This window comes from Diplotaxodon limnothrissa, linkage group LG23 (assembly GCF_057381915.1).
Source record: "Diplotaxodon limnothrissa isolate DT_005_m linkage group LG23, D_limnothrissa_male_GT1.1, whole genome shotgun sequence".
Lineage (NCBI taxonomy): Eukaryota > Metazoa > Chordata > Actinopteri > Cichliformes > Cichlidae > Diplotaxodon > Diplotaxodon limnothrissa.
Genome location: NC_140617.1, coordinates 1429108 through 1447820, shown reverse-complemented (window position 1 = coordinate 1447820; position 18713 = coordinate 1429108). Strand labels below are relative to the sequence as shown.

Genomic DNA, 18713 nt, shown 5'->3' with positions numbered 1-18713 from the left:
GGTTGGATCGCTCATTCTCATCCTCACACTGATGCCACTTATTTCGGTCTTTGTTTGACATAAAAGGGCATATTTGTCACTTTATTGCAACTATATTTGCACTCTTGAGCTCCTTCATTCACTGACTGATCATAAAGTTATTACTTGCGTTATGTATTCATCCGTTTGAACATAATTAATGAAGCCACATGTAATCACTAAAATTTGTATTTTGGGTACAATAAGAGAGTTTCAGATGGAATGCTGTTTTGTTTTGTTTAAATTTCACCAACTTGCTGATGCCCACGGTTGTGAGTGCGGCTTCTTGCTGTACATGGGTGGATGGTTGTAAATCACATCACAGATGCCAAAAACCTCTCAAACCAAGCCCCCTTGCCGGTGATGCTGTGCGCAACCTCGTGACGGAGTCAAGCATATTCAAAACACCCCCTCACCTCCCGTGTCAAACTCAAATGTCAGCCTATTTCATGTGTCACTTTTGGAGCAGTTGCCATCCCGACGAGCCATGGAGAAGTTCGTGTTTGTGTTATTTTACTTATTTGGTGTTCTGGTGTGTTTGGGCACCGGTCAGCACCATCGTGTTGAGCACGTGTTGGACCGTGGACACACCGGATTCAGTGGGAGAATAACGGTCAGGTGTACAGTTTACTGAGCACTGGGACTCAGTATCGTTTACCAGCACAGACACGGAGACGCGCTCAGCTTCTATTGAGAGCAAACAACCAAGTGAACCCTCCGGCTGCGTCCAGTAGACGAGACACACCGTCTGGGCCGGGAGCTTTCCGAGCATTCAGACTCTTAAACTGCTTCCTCGCATCTGCTTCATGAATATGAAGGGTTGTGGTGGGAGGAGGTGGTGTGAAATCCTCTTTTGTGTGGGGTGAGGAGGGGGGTGTTGTAAAAGTCCCCAAGAGCAATGATGAGAGAGTCCGGGAATGTCCGCTCCATGTGCAGTATCTGCTCCGCGAGTGCGCACTGAGCTGCCTGCGCATCCGCATCTGGCGGGATGTAAACAGCGGCCAAGATGAATGAAGCAAACTCCCGCGGAGAATAAAACGGTTTGCAGTGAATAAAAAGGTATTCCAGAGAGGAAGAGCAGTGCTGAGCAATCACTGTTACATCTGTGCACCAGCCACTATTAATGTAGAAGCAGACACGTCCACCTGTGGTCTTACCAGAGAGAGAGGCCTGCCGGTCCGCGCGCAGCAGATGAAAGCCCTCCAGCTTGAGCGCGCTGTCCGGGATGTCCTCACAGAGCCACGACTCCGTAAAACACAAGACACAGGAGGAGGCAACGTCTCTGTTCATGCTTCTCATCAGGGCCAGCTCGTCCATCTCATTCCTGAGTGAGCGTACGTTGGAAAGGAAGATCCCAGGAAGAGCAGTTCGCAGTCCGCGTCTCCTCAGACGCACGAGTGCGCCGGCTCGCTTTCCTCGCTTTCGGCGTCTCACTTTCCTGATCAGAGTCTGCAGTAAATCTGCCGCAGATGCGACAAATATTGGAAGTAAATCCACAGGTGTTGTAGTCCTGTAGTTAAGAAGCTCTTCTCTAGTGTAAGAATATCCAGAGGAGTGCCCAGACACAGAAGTTATGCACAAAAACAAAACAGAAGTAACGCACTGAAGCACCGGGGCATCCATACGCGGCGGCGCCATCTTGGAACAAGGGACTTGTCTTTGAAAGGTAGAGTGTTAATTACTAAAGCTGAAGGGATATCCCGATGAACATATGCTGCTCTCTCCTTACATCTGGATAAGAAAAGTAGTAAAGATATTGACCGTATGCTCTTTAATTTTATATGGAAAAACCGTACGCACTATATTAGAAAAACTGTTGTGATGAATAAGTACGAATCAGGTGGGCTTAACGTCTTAGACTTTTCTACTTTAAATAACACTTTCAAAATTAATTGGGCCAAACATTTTCTTAAAACCCTACCTCTATCTGGAACTTTATACCATACCACATTTTCTCTCGTTTTGGTGGCTTTACTTTTATTTGAAATTGTAATTACAATGTTGAGAAAGTCCCTGTAAAGCTTTCATCCTTCCATAAGCAGGTCCTCTTAGCGTGGACCCTCATTTATAAACACAACTTCTCACCTCACAAATACCTTATCTGGAACAACAGAGATATTTTATAGAAAAATAAATCACTTTTCCTGGAAACTTGGCTCCAAAATGGGATCCTATTGGTGGCTCAGCTGGTTAGTAAAGAGGGACAACTACTTACTTACAACGACTTTATTGCACTATATAATTTTCCAATCAGTGTTCCAGATATCAAGCGGAAGACAGTCTGGATGGTCCCCCATAAATATTTGATTGTAAATAAGGTGAAAGAAGTCTCTTTTAAAATTCGACATACATGTTATCCAGCCAGTCACTACATGGTCAAATTTAAAAGGGACATAAATACTAATTGTACTTTCTGTGGGGATCATCCAGAAACGGTGACACATCTTTTTTGGTACTGTTCTTTTACACAGAGATTCTGGAAGGAATTTAGCAGCTTTGTTATTGTCCATATTTTAAGGGAGTTTTCTTTACGATGGGAAAATGTTTTATTCTGTTTCTTTAAGTTCCCCAAGAAGTATGAGAAATGTTTTTTATGATAAATTTCTTAATACTTTTAGCTAAATTTTTTATCCATAAATGTAAGTTTACTAACAAAACACCATATTTCTGTCATTATTTTAAGGATGTGCACATGCACATACAATCAATATCAGACTGCACCAACAAAAAGGCTCTCACAACAATATATGTATGTGAATTTTTGCGTGTATTCTTATAATTGTTACCTTTTTCTTTCACCCTTGGCTTTTTGTGTTCATGTTCTGTTGTATACTTCATCTGTTCGTATGTTGTATACTCATTGTTTGTTAAATAAAGTTTTAAAAAAAAGACACGCTTTGTTTAGACCCCCAAAATCCTTTCCACGCCCACCCCCGTGACATCACGCTCCAAAGCCCTGTTACGTCACAGAACGTGGTGATGTCATAGTGACAGTCCTTTCATCCTTTGATGTTCAAGTCTATAAATAGAGGACAGCTGTCAAAGGGAATTCATTAAGCTATCGTTTTGTTGGAGTGATACAGCACATAAAAAAGCAGAAATGAGTTCGAAAGCTAACAAAGACAGAAATGTTAATTTCTCGAAAACAATGGTTAAAAAAAGTGAAAAAGAAAAAGAAACATATGCCAGACAGTTCGAGCAAAGACTGCAGCCAATGATCGACGAGGTTGAAAAGCTCAAAACTGAGCTTGACTACTTCAAAAACCTGCATACAGTCAATAAGAAACGGATCGAGGATCTAACAAAAGAAAACAATGAACTTTTGCAGAATAATAAGCTGCTGGGTTCGGTCTTGGATGACAGGACAAACATCGCAGACAGGTTGGACTCGATAAAAGATGACCACGAAGCTCTGGTAAAGTTCCGCGCAGAGACGGAGAAAACTCTGGCTGAGCTTAAAGAAAAACACGAGGACGAAGTCCAAGTCCTGCAAGGACTGCTGGAAACAGAGAAAGAAAAGGTGGCACGTCAGCAATTTCACAACAGCCAAGTTGTTGAATTATTATTGAAACGCCACAAAGAGGAAAAAAATAAGATGCAGCAGTTTTACCAGGAAAATACTAAAAAACTGGAAAACAAAGCAAATGCTGCAGACAGGAAGTTAGAAGAGGTGATCAACATGTATGACTCCAAAATAGAAAAGCTGCAGACGGCAGTAAAAAATAGTAGAGGTGTGACCGTCAATGCGGTTAAGGAACGCGAGGAAGAACGTCAATCCTCGCAGTGTTGGATTGACGGTGTTTTGTGGCATAATACACAGTTACAAGACGAAAATGAATTTATGGTTAAAAACATGAAAGAATTAACAGAGGAGAAAGGTCAAATGGGCAAAGTGATAGACGACCAAAAGGCCCAGAATATGGCGATCAAGCAGAAATGCCAGAGTAATATTAGAGCTCTGGCCTTGGAAAAGAAAATGAAGGCTATGCTTGAAGACGAAGTTGATTCTTTGAAAAAGAAAATTGAAGACGTCAAAAAGGCCCTAAGCACAGAGCAGGAAAACCACAGAAAGACAGCAGTGGACCGGCACAAAGTAAAAGCGGCACACAATCAGGCACTGGCTGAAAAGGTGGCGCTGGAAGAGAAACTGCGCTCCACAAAAAAGCAACGGGAAAGATTTATATCCAAAGTGAATTGGCTGGAGAAGAAAGAGCGCTACTTCCAAGAGGAATTGTGCCAGTGCGTTTTGTCCTTTGAAAAGGCATTTCCACATGAAGGTCACTTGAGAGGAAAAGAAAAGGTGGAATTTAGGGATATGTTCCACTACTTGAAAAAGAAATACGTAGACGGAGTGGAAGGCACCCCCTTTGTTGGAACAACGGAGTTTCTTGAAAAACAGCTGAACTGTCTACGTATCAGATGCAAGGATCTAGATGCAGCTTTACTAGCTAAAACACGGGAGCTGGAATCATTTAAAAAGCAGTACAATGACATGGTAAAGTCTTCCGAGTACGCTTTATTCCGACAAAGAGAGGAGCTCATTGGACCAGTGAACCAGATTATCCAAAAGGCTGCCAATGAAGAAAAAGAGATAGGTCATCTAAAATCTAGAGTGAAAGACGCTCAACTCCAGCTTAAATTAGAAAAACAGAAAGGACAAAAGCTGGCATCGTTGGACCATAGAAGCATGATGGGGAGATGTTCTGAGGAGACTCCGTCTCAGATTAATCCTCGTCCACTTCCAGGGAAAACTACATTTATTCAGGTACGTCCAAGACACCCTGGCAGAAGTGCAGGTATGGCTTCCCCAGTGAATCCTCCTGTAGAGTCTCCATCAACACCACCTTTCCTCAATTCTGATGATGGATTACCACCAGTTGATTGTTAAAAATTAACTGCTAAAATAGGCCATTAGAAGTATACTTCATCTTGTCTCCCTATATCATGGGTGGGCATTCTCAGTCCACGAGGGCCGGTGTCCCTGCAGGTTTTAGATCTCACCTTGGCTCAACACACCTGAATCACATGATTAGTTCGTTACCAGGCCTCTGGAGAACTTCAGGACATGTTGAGGAGCTAATTTAGCCGTTTAAATCAGCTGTGTTGGTTCGAGGACACATCTAAAACCTGCAGGGACACCGGCCCTCGTGGACTGAGATTGCCCACCCACCCCCAACCGGTCGCAGCAGATGGCCGCCCCTTCTTGAGCCTGGTTCTGCCGGAGGTTTCTTCCTAAAGGGAGTTTTTCCTCCCCACTGTCGCCCAGTGCTTGCTCAAAGGGGATCATTGGATTGTTGGGGTTTTCTGGCTTTTACTGTAGTGTTTTTACCTTACAGTATAAAGCAGCTTGAGGAGACTGTTGTTTTGCCATGATGCAATATAGCAGGGCTGCCCAATCCCAGTCCTCGAGAGCTACTATCCTGCAGCTTTTAGATGCATCCCTACTCCAACACAGCTGAATCAAATGAATGGCTTGTTATCAGGCCTTTGCCAAACACGATGGCATGCTGAAGAGGTAATCAAACCATTTGATTCAGCTGTGTTGGAGTAGGGATGCATCTAAAAGCTGCAGGACGGTAGCTCTCGAGGACCGGGATTGGGCACCCCTGCAATATAGTATTAAATATGACTACATTTTAAAAACATCTATTATAGCATCAAAGTAAAACAAAAAAACTAAATGAAATGAATCAAAATGTCTAATCTGGCAAAACAAGAAAAGAAAAAAGGTTTCACCTTTAAATAAAAATCCAAATCACAAACACATTCTGATTTTTGTTGTGTGTGTTTTTTTGTGTGTGTTGTCACGTATAAAATCGTTGCACTCTGTCTCGGTGTCTGCCCGGCCGGCTCCGCAAGGCTACATATGTTTATTGTGTTGCTGCTTTCTTCCACTCGTCATTCTGCCTGGGCGGAGCTCAGGCCCACGCACCTGTCTGCAATTACGCTGCAACGTGTCCTGTCTGTATGGAGACTGAGAGCTGCCAGAGTAATAATGTAGATACAGGCCTCTTTCTCCTTCTGCTGCTGTTCATGCTTTTATTCCATTGATGTTGCTATCATTTGTAAATATATTTATTTGCTCTTATTTTATCAATTTACTGTCGTTCATGTATTTAATCTTCTTTGTATTTAAATATGATTTTTTTTAAGTAATGCCGCGAGATGGACAGTTAAATAAAGGTTTCATTGAATTAAAAAAAAGATTTAAAGATGACTGGTGGCGGAAGCAGAGCACAGACTGTCTGTGAGAATCTATCGCCATCGTGTGGTGCAGAGATATATTGCCATTGAATTTAGACAACGAAAGCTTGGCTCACAGAGCAGCTGCAACACGAACAAAAAACATTAAATAGCAACATGATATATTATATTATATTATATTATATTATATTATATTATATTATATTATATTTATAGCTGTCGAAATTAACGCGTTAATTGCGATAATTAAATTTTGGAATTAATTACGTTAGAATATTTAACTATTTAGCGCAACACGCAGATAAGTCGCTCCCATAATTCCACTTGATTTGTTTACCGCGCCACTGAAAATGGAGAAGCAGGAAGCGGATGGCCTTCTGGATGGGGAATTTAAATACAAGAAGAACATAGATGGGACAATAAACAAACGCGTTGTAATTTGCACTCACTGTAGTAAAGAGTTTCAATTTCACCGTTCAAATTCGACCTTAAAATACCACCTTAATGCCAAACACGCGTTTGTCGGGGCAGCAGCTTCACCCGGCCTGCGTCAGACCACTCTTAGTGAACGCAGGCCACTCGGTAAGTCTTCTTTGGACAAACTGACCGACAATATAGCCAAATGGATAGCAAAGGACTGCAGACCGCTAAGCATTGTGGAGGACAAGGGCTTTGCGGATGTTTTAAAGGTTGCATCTCAGGACGCGTCCTACAAGCCCCCAGCGAGAAGCACAATAACAATTCGAATCCACGAACTGTATGAAACGGAGAAAAAGAAAAAAGAAGAGGCTTTAGTTCACACAGAATGCGTGGCTCTGACAGGAGACCACTGGACATCATTGAGTAATGACAATTACCTGGGAGTTACTGCGCATTTAATCACTGAAGCCTGGGGTCTGACATCCTTTGCGCTGACTATAATGAAAACGGAAGAGCGGCACTTTGCGGAGGCTTGTGCAGAGCAGTTCCAGACTGTTGCTCGCAGGTGGAGAATTGAGGAGAAGGTGACAACAGTAGGCACGGACAGTGCGCGCAATATGATCGCCGCGGCTCGCATCATGCCATTCAATCACATGCCGTGTACCGCGCACATTCTACAGAGATGCATCACAGTGAGTCTCGCAGACAGTGGCTTTGTCACTGCGCTGGCCAAATGCCGCAAAATTGTTGGCCATTTTAAGCACAGCCCAGCAAACACAGCAGAGCTGAACGCAGAGCAGGTGTCACTGGGGCGCAAGCAGGAGCCGTTGGCCCAGGACGTGCCTACGCGCTGGAACTCCACGCTGGAGATGGTGAAGCGCTTGATCCGCAACCAAACTGCAGTAACCGCGACTCTGGATAAACAAAAGCATAAACTTGTCCTCCTGACGCCTCCAGAGTGGGACAAACTCCAGAGACTGGAGACACTTCTAGAGCCCTGCAGGTGAGCCTGTCATTGTGACCATAATTGTAGGTTTAGATTAAATGTATCAAACATACATGTAGCCCAGATGAAAAATATCATACTTATTCTCTTTATATTAACTGTCCACATCAACAAGCGTCGTATTTCCTATGACCATTGAATGCACCTCTCAGTTCACCCCACGTGAGGGCACTTAGCTCAGCAACCAATCAGAGCCTACCCAGGCCGCATTGACCCTGTCAGCCAGGAAGTGAGGTGGAGGTGCATGGTGTCCCGGGTTTTTCTTATCTCAGCAAGAGGAGTGGAGGCATCTGCTACTCAAACCGAGAAATCCACGGACAAAAGAGAGGAAAACTCAGGATTGAGAGGAAGGAAAACCAGCCTACTTACCTGCTGGAAGTCCAGAGTCGAGTGGCTGGATGAAGGAGAGAGGCAACGTCGGTAAGACGAGTGTTATTCTGATGGAAAAAACTTGTAGAGACTTACCGTCGCGATCATGCTAATGCTAGCTCGGTGTCTCACAGGCTAACCACTCACCTTTCATCCGGAGAGCTGCTGCAATTCCAACGCCAGTGTGTGTTGGGCTTTTGTGAAACAGAGCAACGGTGAGCAACATGTTCTTAGCTGCTCTAAAGCTAAATTTTGTCAGTTCACTGTGAGTTTAAAGTAATCTAGAGGGTAATTTTTAGTGCATTTCTCTCTCACGAATAGGCCTATAGCGTGGAGAAATTAAGCACACTGCTTTAATGCCTCTGAACTGAACTCATATGTATATTTTGTTGCTTATTTGCACATAGTTCTGAATTTGTTATGGTGTATTGTATTTTGAGTGTCAATGGTTACTTACCATAAGTATTGTTTAATTAATGTTTACATGAATAGAGAAATATTTGAGCAACTTAGATGTTTAGTTCTCATATTTGATATGCTTGAAAATTGAATGTTGTACAACAGAACTGTGAGATTTGATAAGATTTAAGATGTTGATGCAATGAATATGAGGTGATGCAATATTTTGATTTTGTATTTTAACCTTAAACAATGCATCTGAAACAGACTGATTAGAATGTACATTTTATGACCTGGATTATAGGTCAGGTTTTTTGGAGAGGACGGAAAAGTCCAAGGACCAGGACGATATTCTGGTTGTGATAGATGGCGAGCCAACCACTTTGAGGACGATCTACCCCAAAGAAGATACACACCACACACTCATACATTCCAGTTACATTCACAAGGACCTTTGAAGTTGGCTATCGCCAGCTTAACTCTAAATTCTTAAAGGGCCCCAACGAGTACTTTTATTTTGTTGAGTGTGCACACTATTTATTTTATTTTATACTTTATCTGTACAAATTGGACAAATACCTGTTATACTTTGTAACAATACAAGAGTGGCTACTCAAAAGTTAACATTGTGTCCAGGTCATTATTGCTGCTCAATACTTTGGCTCCATACGAATTTGGTGTCTTCTGATTCTGGCCAGGGTCTTATTACGAGCCCAAGTAATTATTGCGCTGTAATTCACCTTTATACCTTAAAGTTGGTTACAGAAGTGGCGAGCCAGCCAGGAGCCAATTGATTTGAGCATCAATATTGAGGCAATGACCAGCATGGATTTCATACAAAAGTCTGGTGTCAAAATACCTAATGCGGTTGTTGTCGCTGGGATAACACAGGTATCTGAGAAAGATGAACAGGTCATTGACTTTCTGAAACAGTATGGTAAAATCACAAGAGTCCTTTTTGTTGATGATTCACTGTCCAACTTCTACCAAAACCTGATCGTAGAATACTCTAGCAGTTCAGCCTTAGAAGGTTTAGAACCTCGTTTACCATACACATACACAGCACAAGCTGATCCCAGCGTTGTCTATGAAATTAAAACACTCAGTAGCATGTACACTACCACGGTTGGGAGTAATGTTACAAAAACCTACTTGGCGGAACTCAAGGAACTAGCCAAGCTGAGTGGCAAAGACTACGGTGAGGTGCTGAAGGAGATGATGTGTCAGATTGGGGAGGATGTTGAAGCCATGCGACCTACCACTGAAGAACCTTCTCCCACGTATGTCGAGACCACTGTTGTATCTCCGCCCGCTTCTAAAGAGCGACAGTGTCACACCTCACATTCAGATGTTACACCAAGTGATACTGGTGCCACTGATGATGTTCCCCTCACTAATGGAAGGAGAGCAGCGTCCCTCTCAGTAAGTGACTTGAACCCACCTGACATTCAGAAGGTTGTGGTAGAGCATATCGTACGAAGGCAAGATGTTGTCCCACACATCCAGTCCCAGGTGAGACTCCGTTCCTTCTCCGGTAAGGTTCCCAGACCTAACAATGAAACTGATTATGACACATGGCGCACACAAATTGAACTGCTCCAAAATGATCCCAGCATGTCCCCCCTGCAAATATCCAGAAAGATCCATGAGAGCCTGCTCCCACCAGCAGCTGATATAGTTAAGAGTTTGCGGCCTGAGTCACCACCTGTGACTTATTTGCAGCTTCTAGATTCAGCCTTTGGCACTGTAGAAGATGGTGAGGAACTTTTCGCTCAATTCCTGAACACCCTTCAAGATCCAGGTGAGAAGTCATCCACTTACCTTCACCGGCTACAGCTAGCATTAAACAGAGCCACGAAGAGGGGGGGAGTCGCATGTGAAGAAGTGGACAAACATCTACTTAAACAGTTCTGCAGGGGATGTTGGGACAACGACCTACTCAGCGCCCTGCAACTTGAGCAAAAGAAGAGCAGCCCACCCCAATTCTCAGACCTGTTGTTAATGATTCGCTCTGAGGAAGATCGACAGCAAGCAAAAACTAACCGTATGAGAAAACACATTGGCACCACAAAGCAGAGAACTCAGTTACAGTTCCAGGGTGCACATGTTTGTGAACCAGAGGAGAAACATGGGAGTAGCATTGCTGCTATTGAGGATCTGCGAAAGCAGGTGGCGAGTCTGCAAAGTCAACTAACTACATTCATGTCACAGAAAAAAACAAAGTTTGCAAACAGCAAGGACCCTGCAGGGAAGCCGCAGAGTAAGATGTCAAAGCCACATGGTGTAGATGGACGTATGCAAAGACAGACTTCAAAGAGGCAAAGGGGCAGACCCAAGCCCTGGTATTGTTTCAACTGCGGTGAAGATGGACATATCGCTCCATGCTGTGTTGACCCCGCTAACCCCAACCTAGTAGCAGAAAAAAAGAAGCAGTTGGAGGAGAAACAACGCCAGTGGGAAGCGCGAGATTGTACAGATTCACCTTTAAACATCTAACAGTTCCTGTTGTGGGACAAACAGGAGCTGAGGAGAGTCAACAACGTCCCTCAGACGTAAACAATGGTGACAAAATCACAGCTGAGGTTAACAAAGTAAGTACCCCAGCAAAGACTGTCAAAGCACAAACATGTTCTGGCTTAAACCATTCAGAGCAGAACCAATCTTTCCAACTCCCTAAACAGTTGATTGGTACCAGAAGTACAGCTCAAGTGACTGTGAGAGGTGAAGAAGTCAACTGTCTTCTTGACTCAGGCTCCCAAGTTACCACTGTTCCTGAGTCATTTTACCAGCAGCACCTTTCAGAGCAAAAGATCAAGCCACTACATGACCTCTTAGAAGTGGAAGGTGCTAATGGCCAGCTAGTGCCTTACTTTGGCTATATAGAAATGACCATAACTTTTCCAAAGGACTTTATAGGTGTTCCAGTAGATGTAAACACACTTGCTTTAATCGTCCCTGACACTTCACAATCCCTCATGCTCATAGGCACAAACACCCTAGATGTACTGTTCGACATCTACTCAGAGACTGACTTAGCCAATCGTCAACCCCTCCCACATGGCTACAAAGTAGTCTTCAAAATCATTGAGTTGAGACGGAAGCAGACAAGTGACACCCATCAGGGGGTAGTGAAGCTACTTGGCAAGATGCCTCAAGTCATTCCAGCTGGTTCAACTGTAGTGGTGGAGGGAGTCGCCCTTGGCGAGGGCCTTCAGGATGAAAAATCAGTTGTAATTGAGTACCCATCATCGTCCCCCTTGCCCGGTGGCCTGCTACTTAAAGCCGGTCTGGTGGACTTTCCCCAGCGGCGGCCCCACAAGTTGCCAGTTGTTATAAGCAACGAGTCTGACCACGACATTGTCATCCCTGCCAAGTGTACTATTGCAGAGGTTAGTGCTTATCAGACCATCCTATTAAAGGAACACAACAAGACCAAACAGTCAGAACTATCCCAGAGAACTCCAGACACTCCGTCTTTCCAAGAGCCCACCATAACCTTCAATTTTGGTGACTCCCCAGTTCCATTGGAATGGAAACAGCGCATCACTCAGCAGCTCAGCGGCATGCCTGAGGTGTTTGCACAGCACGACCTGGATTTTGGCCGGACGGACCAGGTGCGACATCATATAAAACTTTCGGATGGCACGCCTTTCAAACTACGTGCCCGGCCAATCCACCCACGGGACATTGAGGCTGTCCGGAAGCACATTCAGGAACTCCTTGATGCAGGAGTTATTAGAGAGTCAGAGTCCCCATTTGCGTCACCCATAGTGGTAGTCCGGAAAAAGAACGGCCAAGTCCGGTTGTGCATCGATTATAGGCGTCTAAACCTTCAGACTATAAAAGATGCGTACAGCCTTCCGAAGCTAGAGGACACATTCTCAGCCCTCAATGGTTCACAGTGGTTCTCTGTTCTTGATCTAAAATCAGGGTACTACCAGATCGAGGTCGAAGAAGCAGACAAACCGAAGACGGCCTTTGTGTGCCCTCTCGGCTTCTGGGAGTTCAACAGAATGCCTCAGGGTGTAACGAACGCCCCCAGCACGTTCCAGCGGTTAATGGAGCGGTGCATGGGGGATATGCATTTGAAGGATGCATTGGTCTTTCTTGATGACGTGATAGTATTCTCCCGAACCCTTGAGGAACACGAAGAAAGACTCATGAAAGTGCTCACTCGTCTAAAAGAGTTTGGGTTAAAGCTGTCACCAGAGAAATGTGTCTTCTTCCAGACTTCAGTCCGTTATCTGGGACATGTGGTCTCCAGAAATGGAGTTCGGACTGACCCTGAGAAGATTTCGGCCCTTAAAACATGGCCTGTCCCACAGACCCTGCGAGAGTTAAAGTCGTTCCTTGGTTTTGCTGGGTATTATAGAAGGTTCGTTAAGGGGTATTCCAGCATTGTGAAACCTCTCCACAACTTAACTTCGGGGTACCCACCTAGCCACAAGAAATCAAAAGTAAACGCAAGACAAAGTGCACATCAGTACCATGACCCAAAAGACCCTTTCGGAGGTCGCTGGACGCCAGCTTGCCAGGAAGCCTTCGAGTCAGTCATCCAAAGTCTCACCACTGCCCCTGTACTTGCCTTCGCTGACCCCCAGAAACCCTATATACTGCACACCGACGCCAGTACCACCGGGCTTGGTGCTGTATTGTATCAGGAGCAAGAGGGACAACTTAGAGTCATAGGCTATGCAAGTAGAGGGCTGTCACGGAGCGAAAATCGCTATCCAGCGCACAAGTTGGAGTTTCTGGCGCTCAAGTGGTCAGTTACAGAAAAGTTCAGCGACTATCTCTACGGCAACCACTTCACTGTTGTAACGGATAGTAATCCGCTGACTTACATTCTGACTTCAGCAAAACTTGACGCAACTAGCTATAGGTGGCTAGCAGCACTGTCCACATTCTCTTTCAAACTCCTCTATCGTCCAGGGAAGCAGAATGGAGATGCGGATGGATTATCACGCAGACCACACGGAGGGCTAGCGGACGACCTGAAATCACAAAAAGAGATTGAACGCATACAACAGTTCACTCAAGATCACCTTTGTGATCCAGACAACATCAATGCTGTAAATCAGTCTGTGGTGAAAGCAATCTGTGAGAGGCAGTTCACCTACAGCGTCAGTCCTGACAATGAAAGAGAGGCAGATGCAGATTGTGTTGCCTTGGTGGAGGTGCTTGCTGTGTCTCCTAGTGCTGTACCTGATAGCTATGGGCAAGAGGAACAGTTTGGAGGTCTGCCAACCATTCCCCATCTAACTGAGGCAGAGCTGGCAGACGAGCAAAGAGCCGATCAGTGTATAAAGCATGTTATTTCTCAGATCGAATATGGGGACACACCACCTCCAACCGTGCGCACACAGTTCCCTGAGCTTCCACTGCTCCTCCGAGAGCTTAACCGTCTTGAGCTCCGCAACAATGTCTTGTACCGGCGACGCCAAGAGAGGTCCCAGAAAACCTACCAGCTTGTACTTCCAGCTGAGCTTCGCAACACAGTTCTCACCAGCCTGCATGACCATATGGGTCACATGGGAGTCGACCGTACACTGGACCTTGTAAGGTCAAGATTTTATTGGCCAAGGATGGCTTTGGACGTGGAAAGGAAAGTGAAGACGTGTGGCAGGTGCGTGCGGAGGAAGGCACGGCCTGAAAGAGCGGCCCCCTTGGTCAACATTAATACGACACGACCTCTTGAACTCTTGTGCATGGACTTCTTGTCCCTGGAAGCTGACAGGAGTGGAACCAAAGATATATTGGTGATCACGGACCACTTCACTAAATTTGCAGTTGCTATCCCAACACCTAATCAAAAGGCCCGCACAGTGGCAAGGTGTCTGTGGGAGAACTTTATGGTACACTATGGCATCCCAGAAAAATTGCATAGTGACCAGGGTCCAGATTTCGAGTCCCGCACAATCAAGGAGCTCTGTCAGGTGGCTGGTATCCACAAGGTGAGGACAACCCCATACCATCCTAGGGGCAATCCTGTGGAACGATTTAATCGTACCTTGCTTGATATGTTGGGAACTCTCCGTGATCAAGATAAGTCCTGTTGGCGTGACCATGTAAGACCCCTGGTCCACGCTTATAACTGCACCAGGAATGAAGTGACTGGTTTCTCCCCGTACGAACTGATGTTCCGACGCCAACCTCGGTTGCCAGTTGACCTTGCATTCAACCTGCCAGTGCAAGAGGAACAACACTCATCTCACTCTGAATATGTGCAAAAACTCAAGTCACGTCTCAAAGAAAGCTACAAGTTAGCTATGGACAAGGCTGCAAAGATGGCTCACAAGAACAAAATGAGGTTTGACAGACATGTAACTGCATCAGACTTGGAAGCTGGAGATCGGGTATTGGTCAGGAATGTCCGTATCCGGGGCAAACATAAGATTTCAGACAAGTGGGAACACACTGTGCATGTAGTGGTGAGAAGGGCAGGCAACCTCCCAGTATATACAGTTAAGCCTGAAAACAAAGATGGTCCCCTAAGAACACTACACCGGGATCTGTTGCTACCATGTGGCTACCTACCTGTGGAGGAAAGCAGTGAGCATGTACAGAAGCCAGTGTCACGCAGGCCAAGAACCCGTGCAAATCCAGCGCTAGAGGAAGAGAACTCCTCAGACGAAGAAGATGATTTGCTCATTCCTGTTTGGTTGAGTTCCCCTGTCCACACAGTGAGTGAGAGTCCTGTAAATGTTCCTGATATTGACAACCCACCTGTTTTTGACAGCCAATCTGATTTTGGCAACATACCTGATATGCCTAACAGTACTACAGATGATACTGAGTACTTATCTACCAATGGAGTCACACCGACCGAACAAGTGGATGAAATAACCTTAACTGAAACTGACTCACCTGTTGATGACCCAGACGTCCAAGAAAGGCAACTTCCATTTCAGGAGGCTGGCACCAGAGGTGCGAATTCTGAGGAGAGAGTGGAGGAGATAGTCCCAGTGGATACAAGGGAAAACATGGATACAAATGATTCTGTAAGGAGATCTGAGAGAAACCGTCGTCCGCCACGACGGCTTGACTATACGGAGCTAGGCAATCCTCTGATCACTGCAGCAAAATCATTCTTGCAAGGACTGTCTTCAGCTTGGGCCGATGTCATCAGTGATGGTGAAGAGCCTGCTTCGCCCTCTTCCTTGACCCGTCAAATAATCATCATTTAACTGTCTACCATGCACAGGGACGTGCATGAGTTCAGGAGGGGGGGGTGTAGCCCAGATGAAAAATATCATACTTATTCTCTTTATATTAACTGTCCACATCAACAAGCGTCGTATTTCCTATGACCATTGAATGCACCTCTCAGTTCACCCCACGTGAGGGCACTTAGCTCAGCAACCAATCAGAGCCTACCCAGGCCGCATTGACCCTGTCAGCCAGGAAGTGAGGTGGAGGTGCATGGTGTCCCGGGTTTTTCTTATCTCAGCAAGAGGAGTGGAGGCATCTGCTACTCAAACCGAGAAATCCACGGACAAAAGAGAGGAAAACTCAGGATTGAGAGGAAGGAAAACCAGCCTACTTACCTGCTGGAAGTCCAGAGTCGAGTGGCTGGATGAAGGAGAGAGGCAACGTCGGTAAGACGAGTGTTATTCTGATGGAAAAAACTTGTAGAGACTTACCGTCGCGATCATGCTAATGCTAGCTCGGTGTCTCACAGGCTAACCACTCACCTTTCATCCGGAGAGCTGCTGCAATTCCAACGCCAGTGTGTGTTGGGCTTTTGTGAAACAGAGCAACGGTGAGCAACATGTTCTTAGCTGCTCTAAAGCTAAATTTTGTCAGTTCACTGTGAGTTTAAAGTAATCTAGAGGGTAATTTTTAGTGCATTTCTCTCTCACGAATAGGCCTATAGCGTGGAGAAATTAAGCACACTGCTTTAATGCCTCTGAACTGAACTCATATGTATATTTTGTTGCTTATTTGCACATAGTTCTGAATTTGTTATGGTGTATTGTATTTTGAGTGTCAATGGTTACTTACCATAAGTATTGTTTAATTAATGTTTACATGAATAGAGAAATATTTGAGCAACTTAGATGTTTAGTTCTCATATTTGATATGCTTGAAAATTGAATGTTGTACAACAGAACTGTGAGATTTGATAAGATTTAAGATGTTGATGCAATGAATATGAGGTGATGCAATATTTTGATTTTGTATTTTAACCTTAAACAATGCATCTGAAACAGACTGATTAGAATGTACATTTTATGACCTGGATTATAGGTCAGGTTTTTTGGAGAGGACGGAAAAGTCCAAGGACCAGGACGATATTCTGGTTGTGATAGATGGCGAGCCAACCACTTTGAGGACGATCTACCCCAAAGAAGATACACACCACACACTCATACATTCCAGTTACATTCACAAGGACCTTTGAAGTTGGCTATCGCCAGCTTAACTCTAAATTCTTAAAGGGCCCCAACGAGTACTTTTATTTTGTTGAGTGTGCACACTATTTATTTTATTTTATACTTTATCTGTACAAATTGGACAAATACCTGTTATACTTTGTAACAATACAAGAGTGGCTACTCAAAAGTTAACATTGTGTCCAGGTCATTATTGCTGCTCAATACTTTGGCTCCATACGAATTTGGTGTCTTCTGATTCTGGCCAGGGTCTTATTACGAGCCCAAGTAATTATTGCGCTGTAATTCACCTTTATACCTTAAAGTTGGTTACATACATCTTAAATCAGTTTTGTTATTATGAAAATGTCTTATTTAAAAAATAAATGAAATCAAATATTTTATTAATATTACCTAGTATTAAAAAGCTTTTTTTAATTTGCTGTCTTATCTCTCTCTCTGTGTGTGTGTGTGTGTGTGTGTGTGTGTGTGTGTGTGTGTGTGTGTGTGTGTGTGTGTGTGTGTGTGTGTGTATTCCACTGCAGATATGTGACTGAACTGCTGGGAGGAGAGGCCTACGTCTCCTGCTCTGTAGTTCTACCAGCCTTCTGCCACCTGCGCCGTGTCATGGAAGTAACTGATGAGGACCCTGCATATGTGGTGAGGTTTAAAGAGAAGTTTAAGGAAGACCTTGCTTCCCGCCAGGAACATACCAACTATGCATGGCTCCAGATCGCAACTGCACTGGACCCACGTTTTAAAGACCTACGCAGTGTGCCCAAGACTGACAGAGAAGCAGTGTGGACCACACTGGCAGGCATGCTGCATGAAGACTCTCCTAGAAGATCACACACTGCAGAAGAAGGTCCAGCCAAGAAGACTGCAACCCCCCCACTGTGCTTTGCCCTGATATCTGCAGTGTGAGGTTGGATCGCTCATTCTCATCCTCACACTGATGCCACTTATTTCGGTCTTTGTTTGACATAAAAGGGCATATTTGTCACTTTATTGCAACTATATTTGCACTCTTGAGCTCCTTCATTCACTGACTGATCATAAAGTTATTACTTGCGTTATGTATTCATCCGTTTGAACATAATTAATGAAGCCACATGTAATCACTAAAATTTGTATTTTGGGTACAATAAGAGAGTTTCAGATGGAATGCTGTTTTGTTTTGTTTAAATTTCACCAACTTGCTGATGCCCACGGTTGTGAGTGCGGCTTCTTGCTGTACATGGGTGGATGGTTGTAAATCACATCACAGATGCCAAAAACCTCTCAAACCAAGCCCCCTTGCCGGTGATGCTGTGCGCAACCTCGTGACGGAGTCAAGCATATTCAAAACACCCCCTCACCTCCCGTGTCAAACTCAAATGTCAGCCTATTTCATGTGTCACTTTTGGAGCAGTTGCCATCCCGACGAGCCATGGAGAAGTTCGTGTTTGTGTTATTTTACTTATTTGGTGTTCTGGTGTGTTTGGGCACCGGTCAGCACCATCGTGTTGAGCACGTGTTGGACCGTGGACACACCGGATTCAGTGGGAGAATAACGGTCAGGTGTACAGTTTACTGAGCACTGGGACTCAGTATCGTTTACCAGCACAGACACGGAGACGCGCTCAGCTTCTATTGAGAGCAAACAACCAAGTGAACCCTCCGGCTGCGTCCAGTAGACGAGACACACCGTCTGGGCCGGGAGCTTTCCGAGCATTCAGACTCTTAAACTGCTTCCTCGCATCTGCTTCATGAATATGAAGGGTTGTGGTGGGAGGAGGTGGTGTGAAATCCTCTTTTGTGTGGGGTGAGGAGGGGGGTGTTGTAAAAGTCCCCAAGAGCAATGATGAGAGAGTCCGGGAATGTCCGCTCCATGTGCAGTATCTGCTCCGCGAGTGCGCACTGAGCTGCCTGCGCATCCGCAT

General features: G+C 44.8%; 1 protein-coding gene across 1 annotated transcript; it reads left to right on the top strand.

Annotated features, from left to right (window-relative positions):
• The first annotated feature begins 6572 nt into the window (after positions 1 to 6572).
• LOC146607177 (E3 SUMO-protein ligase ZBED1-like) lies at positions 6573 to 17715 on the top strand. The gene is made up of 2 exons (XM_085347808.1): positions 6573 to 7645; positions 17337 to 17715. Exons 1-2 carry the CDS (start codon positions 6573 to 6575, stop codon positions 17713 to 17715), a joined length of 1452 nt encoding a protein of 483 aa, XP_085203934.1.
• The last annotated feature ends 998 nt before the right edge of the window (positions 17716 to 18713 follow it).

Bases quoted from the DNA above. Each gene is read 5' to 3' on its own strand.
- LOC146607177 (XM_085347808.1), top strand. From the start codon at position 6,573: ATGGAGAAGCAGGAAGCGGATGGCCTTCTGGATGGGGAATTTAAATAC. The intron at 7,646-17,336 runs GTGAGCCTGTCA...ATTCCACTGCAG, and splicing joins ACACTTCTAGAGCCCTGCAG to ATATGTGACTGAACTGCTGG.